Source organism: Dendrobium catenatum, unplaced genomic scaffold, assembly GCF_001605985.2.
Source record: "Dendrobium catenatum unplaced genomic scaffold, ASM160598v2 fragScaff_scaffold_783, whole genome shotgun sequence".
Classification (NCBI taxonomy): Eukaryota; Viridiplantae; Streptophyta; class Magnoliopsida; order Asparagales; family Orchidaceae; genus Dendrobium; species Dendrobium catenatum.
Genome location: NW_021319245.1, coordinates 13278 through 22442, shown reverse-complemented (window position 1 = coordinate 22442; position 9165 = coordinate 13278). Strand labels below are relative to the sequence as shown.

The following is a 9165-nucleotide window of genomic DNA, read 5'->3' as shown; positions in this document are numbered from 1 at the left end:
GGGAAACTTTGTCTAGCTTGCCCTATTGCTAATGATTTGTTAGATGGAATATAATTAAGGGTTATTGTTTGGGAACCCCTTAAAGGTGAAGGGAATTCACCTTTTTAATTCCACCACTATTTTCTTTTTTTGTTTGCACTTAGGTATTTTTGAGACATTATTGATGTATCTATGACCTCACTGAGAATGAAAAATTATTCTGTGCGGACGCCGAATGCGCACCGAAGACCAACCAGAATACCCCACGTCACCCCTGTTAGGTACTGCTTTGTACTACGGCTCGGTATTGCTCGATACTGCTGATGTGACTGCACTTGATAGGCCTCTAGATATAGAGCTACGTACGGTGTCTGCACATAATAATCTCTCCTTGAGAAGACCCGAGTATAGGAATCCCTGATGTGTGTGTGAGACTTATTTTTATGAGAATAACCTAAATAAAAGAAATTCAAGTAGATTGAGTTATTAGATATGAAGCTTTTCTTGCACCCTAAGTCGTCGGCCTAAATTGAGTTGTAAAGATGATGATATTTCTATGGGAACAATAGAGAAAAATACAAGTTTTTGAAGAAAACGAAAGGAAAAAATGTCAAGCAAGAATTTTTTAGATTCAAAAGAGACCATAAACTACCAAAAAAAAAGTTTTACTCCACAAACATGAAATAAAAAGGCCATGCTCCAATTGTACAAAATCACCATTCTCTCGCTTCCACTTAAAGCTACTCGAGCCTTTCTATCTTTATCCGTTCGTACATATTTTACTCGATATTTGGAGGTGAATCAACAACGAGGAATGCAAAAATTAAAGGGTAACAACTTCTCGCATCAAATGATCAAAATGAAAATCTAGTTAAAATGCTAAAAGCAAATTTACTCATCATTTGAAAAGAAATCAAATTGGCACATCAAGTAATACATTAAACTAAGCAAAATAACTCCATATAGGGTTGAATACTGGAAATAGAGAAAATTACATAAATTCTCTTAGAATATTTGCTTGAGTATGATAGTCCCTCTTATTACTTTATTTCAACATCCTAGTTTATAAATTCTACATTATAGTGAAGGAAAAAGCTTATGGATTTATGATTTTTTGAGACTTTTCATGTAAATTATTTAAAGGCTTTTTTGAATGAAATCAAGTGTTCATCCAATCGAATTCATCCTTTGGAAGCTTCTTGTTTGGTCATATCTCATCTCTCTCAATCTCTAAGTTTTATTTAAGTGCTTTACATTTTTTTTTTTTTATATTTTCAATTATTATATTAGAGATTCATTGCTTATTTTAAAGTGATTTTCATTTAGGATTTGTTTGGGATGACTTTCTTACTGTTTCTTAAAGTAGCTTTTTAATTAAAAAATTTTAATTTTATTTCTAGAAAGCTGTTTTAAAAAACAGTAAGGAAGCTGTCACAAATGAATCCTTAGTCACCCCCAAAGTACAAGAGAACTCTAATTTGGCATTCTTTTTATGAACCATAGATTTTGTGCAAAATGGATCATGGTAGTTGTGTAAAAATCACGTGCATTTGTCAAATTAAACATTGTATGTTATTGCCCTTTAATGAAGATGATGTAAAAGTTTCTCAACTTAGACATTATTAGGGACAGCTTTCTTGCTGTTTTTTTTTTTAAACGGCATTGTAGTACAAAAATTTCTAGTTTAAATAATTTTTATACTAGAAAATTGCTTTAGAAAGTAGCAAAAAACTATCCCAAACAACCCTTAACAATGGCAGGGGTGTACAGTGGCAGGAGGCGGAGAACGATGCCAGACGGTGACCGACAGGGGCCAACGACAGAGGTGACACTGATGGTAAGTTTCCAATGCATTTGAAAATCACCCAAATTTAAGGAATTCCAAATATAATGAATTTAAACTAGATGTTAAATTTCTTTTACTTCAAAATTTTTACTCTGCATTTCTTTTACTTCAAACCAAACATCAATGTATTTTTTTGGACATTTATGTCATTTAAGACAAACTCGCATACACAAAGGTTCGAACCCAAGACCTCTTTATTGGTAGCCTAAGCTCTCAACCAACAGGCCAATGTGAGCTTTGTAACATCAATATTTTCAAAACCCCTACTTGTGGAATACATTACACTCCTTATGCAGCACACCAAACAACCCCAAAGTATGTCTAATTAGTTAAATTATTGATCCTTCTATTTCATAACAAATTTTGACTATAGTTAAATAACTTTCCCATTAATTTAGGAGCTAAATAATAACCACACGTAAATCACCTAAGCCATTAGCGGAGATTATTAGGTTCAGAGTGCGGACGGGGAGAACTGTCCGCACAACCCTTATTCTACGCTAGGTACCGGCACTCGGTAACACAGGATACCGCTGGGTACCACTAGGTACCCATGTTTGTGCAGACGGTGCACACTCCGCACCTAATACTTGACGCTAGCGGAGGCACGCTGGGTCCTAAGGGAACAAACTCCCACTTAAATAGAAATTTAGATATAACTTTTAAATTAGCTTAATCAGTTGGTTAAAATGAAATTATTTCGAAGCACTATCAACTAAGAGAAAAAAGAAAAGAGATAAAAGATAATTTTATAAATTCTATTTAGATTGTGATCAATCAATATATATGATCAAAAAATTGATGGTGATAAAAATAAAAATGATAATTAAATATATGAAAAATTTTAAAAAAATAATTATAATAGAGTTATATTTAGAATAATACACATAAAAAATAAAAAATAAATTTAAAGATGGATAGAATTAAAATATGATAATTAATTGATGGATAGAAATAACACAACTCTCCTTGGCCTATTGGTTGAGAGCTTTGGCTTTCAACTAAGAGGTTTATAGTTCGAGTCTATGTGTATGCGTTGAGTGTGTGTGTTTGTTGGACTGACTGGTAGTAGTTTTTAACAATTAAATAAAATATTGAAAGAAAACACAAATTTCTCGAATTTTTTAAATAAAAAATAAAAACTGGAATTCAAAATATAATTTTATATCATTTTTTATATAAAATAGATATGTCAAATAAAATCAAACTCATTATCTTTCTATCATTTATTATTATATTTTTATAATTTCTTTTATTCTGTTTGTATTTTTTTATTATTTAATGATAATATAAGTTTAATATTATTTTTTCTTTGTCTCTTGGAGGGCGTCAGGACGGCTAAGTAGGCTCAATTTACCAGCTACGGCTGTTGCAGAAGCTCGATTTTTGAGCCCCATGCCTTTCGTCACTCTGCACTCTATCTCTGATTTATTTTGTATCTATCTGCAGCTTCTTATTACCTTCTACATCTCTCCGATCTCTTATTATTAGAGAGAAATTATTTCATGCAAAGTTCACATAGGAGAAATATATTCGGATGGCTAAGGACATCTCCAACCGAACTGCAAACACTTGAATGACGTCCCTGACCAGGTCCAGTCGAACCGTAAATTTTTCGTTATTTGGCTGCGGGTGAACAGTGAGACGCCAATATTGGTGTTGCACTGTTTATCTCTGCCATTTTTACCTCTCTACCGAACTTGGCGCGAGAAAGAAGAGATGACCGTTACCTGCATAAGTGTGAAAAGTGGAGTTCAATTAGAGATGAATTGCAGTATTTTGTAGTTTCATGACATTTTGGAGTAAAAAATGAGATTTTCGGTTGGAGATGCTCTAAGTATACATATAATGTATAAATGACATATTGTTTTGCGAAATAATTTCACTTTTTATTTATTTAGGACAACTTTTTTTTATTGTTACTTCAAATATTTTTTTAATATAAAAATTAAAATTTTGATATAAAAAAGATGCTTTAAAAAATAATAATAAAGTCATGCCAAATAAAACTTTGGACTCAATTTGATAAATGATTAATGGATCAAATGAGTAAATAAGCCAATTTTGACTCAACTCATCTTCGTGTGAGTTAATTCATTTACAAAATATTTAAATTTTATTTTTCTTATTTTAAGTGATTTTAATTATCCTTATTTAATATTAATATTTATATTTCCTTAAAAAATATAGGTGATTAAAACATTAATTTTATCACTGTTTAAAAAAATATATATAATTAAATTTTAATACTCAGTAGTCACATATTGAAATAATGTAGATTTTAGAAATTGAGATATTTTATTTTTTAGTTTTATTCAAGTTGAGAAAAAAATGATCGATTTAAATTGACATGCAAGTTATAGAAAATTGACGAGGGAGTGGTGATATGTATCTAATATTAAAATATTAAATATTAGACATATAAAAATAATAATATATAGTGAAATGTATGTAAATCTAGTTGTGTCAATTTTTAATATGACCCGAAACACGATCTGAATCTGACCCGAAAAAATTCGGGTTATGGTCAACCCGAACCCGAAACTGGTCTGGTTCGGGTTCAACAAATCAATCCGTTTTAAAAATCGGGTCGGGTTAGGGGTGACCCAACAACACGAAAATGACCCGAAATTGACACAAAAACTCTTATTTGACCCGAAAACCCGAGATTAACCCGTTTTGACCCAAAAAATCGAAGATTGACCTAATTTTTTACCCGAAAATTTGCAATTTTTGGTCAACTTCGGGTCATTCGTGTCGGTTTGATTTAACCCGAACCTGAATCGGGTCGGCTTCAGGTCCGGAAACTTGACCCGTTTTTAAAAACGGGTCAGAATCGGGTTGACCTGAATAGTGCCGGGTCAGTTCCGAATTCAGGTCGAACCCGACCCGTTGACCCGAATTGACACCCATATGTAAATCCACTAAAATACAATTTCAACGTCCCATCCTTCTCACAAAGCCTCACAGCCCCCCAACTAGCAACCCTATACCCCAAAAAAAATTGACACGTAAAATATCAATTCAACCCATAATTATGATAACTAACCTTCACAAACTTCATCACCAATCAGTATAAATACCCCCATTTCCTCCTCTCCCCAAAGGATAATCACTAAACTCCCTTTAATGAAGCAGATATATCCTCCCCTCTTCTCTGCTCCTCTCAAGTGATATACAGAGCTCTTTACCTCTTTCTCTATCGCCCTCCTTCCATGACTTGCTGCAGAGAGATGGAAGGCAAGCGAGCCCACGACCCGACGGGCTCAACAGTATGGGTTTCTGGCCCGATAATCGTAGGAGCCGGGCCCTCGGGTCTCGCCGTCGCGGCCTGTCTGAAGGCCAAAGGAATACCGAGTCTAGTTATAGAGAGAAGCCACTGTATTGCTTCGCTGTGGCAGCTGAAGTCGTACGACCGACTTCGGCTTCATCTTCCTAAGAGCTTCTGCGAGCTTCCGCTTATGCCTTTCCCTGCAGAGTTTCCGACTTATCCGACGAAGGAGCAGTTCGTTTCACACCTTCAGTCCTACGCCGCAAATTTCAAAATCCAGCCGGTGTTTGGGGAGGCGGTGGTGAACGCAGAGTATGATATCCGAGGAGTAAGATAGTGTTGTGAATTCATTAAGGATTTGTGTTTGGGGAGGAGGTTTTTTAGAGCTTTATTGATTCTATTTGGCTTTTTTTTTTTTTTTGTAAGATTTAACTGATGAGAAATAGTTTATTGTGATTAGATTTATTGGATTGTGCTAATGAAAATAAAATTATTTTTTAAAATAAATATTGCAATAAATTTTTAAAAATTTAAAATGATTTAAAAAACAAAGTAACGTAAAATTGCCCTGCCCAAATTAACTTGATTAATCATCACATTAATGGTAATCATATTTCTTTTGCAGTTTTGGAGGGTGAGAACGGAGGGGATGGGGAAGAGAAGAGAGTATGTTTCGAGATGGGTGGTGGCGGCGACCGGGGAGAATGCAGAGGAGGTGGTGCCGGATATCGCCGGAATGACGACGGAGTTCAAGGGGACGGCAGTGCACACAAGCAAGTACAGGAGCGGGGAGGTTTATAACGGGAAGAAGGTGCTTGTTGTTGGCTGTGGAAATTCGGGAATGGAGGTTTGTCTTGATCTCTGCAACAATGGAGCTCGGCCAGGGATTGTGGTGAGAGACGCGGTGGGTTTTTCTTCTTTTTATTTATTTATTTTTTATTATTTTTTAATTTTTTTAATAACTCACTTTTACAGTGGGTTTTTCTTCTCTTAATCCTAACGGCTAAAATTAGGGTTTCCTCTTAAAATTTTGTTATTTCCTTAATATTCGTTCATTTTCTTATCTAGTTTAGATTTGAATTTTTAAATATTACCGTTGATATAGCTAAGAAGATATCGAATATGTCACTGTATCTAAAATTTTAAATTATACATTATTCTAATGAGTTTATTAGAAATAAGGTTAGATAAAAACGCACGTGCTACTTTTCCCTTGCCCTAAAGCTTAAGACCATTGGCAATCGCAATCAAACGGCATACATGCAATGCCATCTACCAAATGATCCCATCGAACGTATTTTCGCCCGCTATTCTCCGGGAGTAAACAGTAGGACGTCAATATTGTCATTGCATTGTTTAAACACAATTTTTTGTGTGTTCGGGATTTGTCTAGAAAACGCACGAAAGAGGAGAAAGATTGTTACCTTTTGACAGCGAGATGAAGAACCGGACAAAATAGAATTCAATTGGAGACAAATTACTGCTTTTTTAGAGTTTTACTATGAAAAGTGGGTTTTTATGTTGGAGATTGCCCTAAACATGCATCACTTTGAAATCTGAAGGATCAGTAGATAAAAAGGAGTCAGTAAGAAGGTTCTGTCTAATCATTGTAAAAACTTTGTGGTTAAGATTTCTTACATATATTTTTTGTATAGAGTATTCTGATATAAATTTTCTTCTTCTTTTATATTAAATTTTTGTTGCAAGTACTCAAATTAAGAAAAACAAAATCTGGCATGCGAAGAAAGGCAGATTCTCAATGAAAACTCTCTCATTTTCCTTTCTTGGGATTCAAACTTACGCCATAGCAGAAGCCAGAAGGCTCTTTCTCTCGCATATCTCTCTCTCTCGCTAGCTGTTGCCATCTTCTCTCTTTTCTGCTCTTGTTGCAGTACTGACACTGCTTTCTTTCTTTTTTATGAGGGAGAATTTGGGAGAAATTATTAATTGGGGACATCGGACACAGCTTAGTTTATCGTCTAGAGACGAATCAGATGCAGCTACATCATTCAGTATCGAGCTCATTATTGAGCAATACCAAGCAGTACGGAGTTACAGTACCGAATAAGCGGTGACGTGATGCATTTTCATTGGACTATGAATGGTGTTCGACGTCCTCACAGAATAATTCATTGAATTTGAGGGCACTGTACAAGCAATCACATTGGGGAAACTCAAATAACAAATACCAAGACAGTCTTGTCTTTTTTTATTAAGACAAAAAATTTGCTCTGCATTTTCTCATAAAACCCCCCACTGGGGCAATAGAAAAAAGCTACTCTTCTATAAATATTAATTATATATTTACTTTTATGGACCACATGCCATATATGTAATATTTTTATTTCATGTAAGATAAGCGTCTACGCAAATAAATTTACAAGATTTTACAAAATTCTGAAACTTTCACATTGAGTATTAGCTTTCCTTCTACTCTTTTTGATCTCTTTTGATGGTTAATAAGTATAGAACTTACGTTAATGACAGGTTCACATACTGCCCAGGGAGATGCTTGGCCAGTCTACTTTTGGTCTGTCAATGTGGTTGCTCAAGTGGCTACCCGTACAAATAGTGGATCGTCTGCTACTATTCTTCGCCCGCATGATGCTCGGGAACACGGCCCGGCTAGGGCTCCGGCGACCCAAGCTCGGGCCTCTTGAGCTCAAGGGCTTGTCAGGAAAAACACCAGTTCTTGATGTTGGCACCCTAGCTAAGATCAAGTCAGGAGACATCAAGGTTTGTTTTTAAAACTTGTACAAATTGATTGACTAAGGTTTCGTTAGGGACGGCTTTCTTACTTCTTAAAATATTTTAAGAAATAGTAATTAAGCCATCCCAAACGAAGCCTAAATTTCAGCAATCAATTTGTAAGATTATAATCCTGATTTCTAGTTATGATTTGTATTGAATTGTTTTACAGGTTTTTCCTGCAGTCACAAGATTCACAGCTGAAGGGGCTGAGTTTGTTGATGGGAGATCAGAAGATTTTGATGCTTTGATCTTAGCAACTGGGTACAGAAGTAATGTGCCATCTTGGTTAAAGGTAATTGCTCCTATATACGTTTTTTTTTTTTTTTTAAAATACTTTTTTCAATAGGCTCTTTTTAAAAATTTTAATGAGGAATTTACATTTACATCACAAATTTCTATCTATCTACATATCTAATACTTAAAATTTTATATTAATTACTTATAAAACACTTAATTCTTTAAATATATAAAACACTTAATTCTTTAAATAAGATAAAATATATAACTAATTTTAACATATTTGAAGTAAAAAATATATTTTCATGCATACATTTTAATATGTTTTAAATATTAAATTAATATGTAAATAATTAAGATTATATATAATATATATATATATATATATATATATATATATATATATATATTCTCCTGTTTTTTTGCCTGTCCTTTTTTTTTTTTCTTAATCCCACTAACTTTATATCAAGAGGCTTCTTTATTGACTATTACTGCTGCAACGTCAAATCTATATAACATAGTAAATTTAATTTATACATTTCTTATTGCTTAATTAAGAAAGGAACTTACTGATAGCAGGAGAAAGATTTGTTCTCAGAGAAGGATGGTTTGCCTAGGAGGCCCTTCCCCAATGGATGGAAGGGAGAGGAGAGGGCTCTATGCAGTTGGTTTTACAAAGAAAGGCTTGCTCGGTGCTTCCATTGACGCTTCGAGAATAGCTCAAGACATTGAGCTATGCTGGAAATCAAAGGCCCAAGCAATGAATAATATAATTATAATGGCTTCTGCCACCGGCAACAGAACACGAATGGGCTGTTGCAGAGTAGTATTTTGTATATCTTGTAATTTTCCAAGTGGTTTTTTTTTTTTTTTTACTAAGTTGTTAGGCTAATTAACCTTGCTATAGAGAGATAGAGATCAGATCTCTTGTGCAAGATAGGATGGAGAGTGAATAGCAGTTTGATAGATTTAATTTTTTTGTTTGTTTTCCTCAGTTTGCTTTTGTTTGAGTGCTGATGTAGCTTCCTCTGTGCTTGAGTCAAGAGAAAGTACAAAATTTTATATATTCTTTTTTTCTGAT

General features: G+C 34.1%; 1 protein-coding gene across 1 annotated transcript; it reads left to right on the top strand.

Moving 5' to 3' along the window:
* Window positions 1-4976: 4976 nt before the first annotated feature.
* On the top strand, window positions 4977-8907 carry LOC110105935 (indole-3-pyruvate monooxygenase YUCCA2; the record flags this gene model as incomplete). Its single annotated transcript, XM_028696613.1, is given in 6 exon segments — window positions 4977-5424; window positions 5722-6000; window positions 7584-7832; window positions 8017-8139; window positions 8664-8732; window positions 8734-8907. Coding segments are annotated over 6 exon segments (1278 nt in total), but the record flags the coding sequence as incomplete, so codon positions are not given.
* Between the last annotated feature and the right edge of the window lie 258 nt (window positions 8908-9165).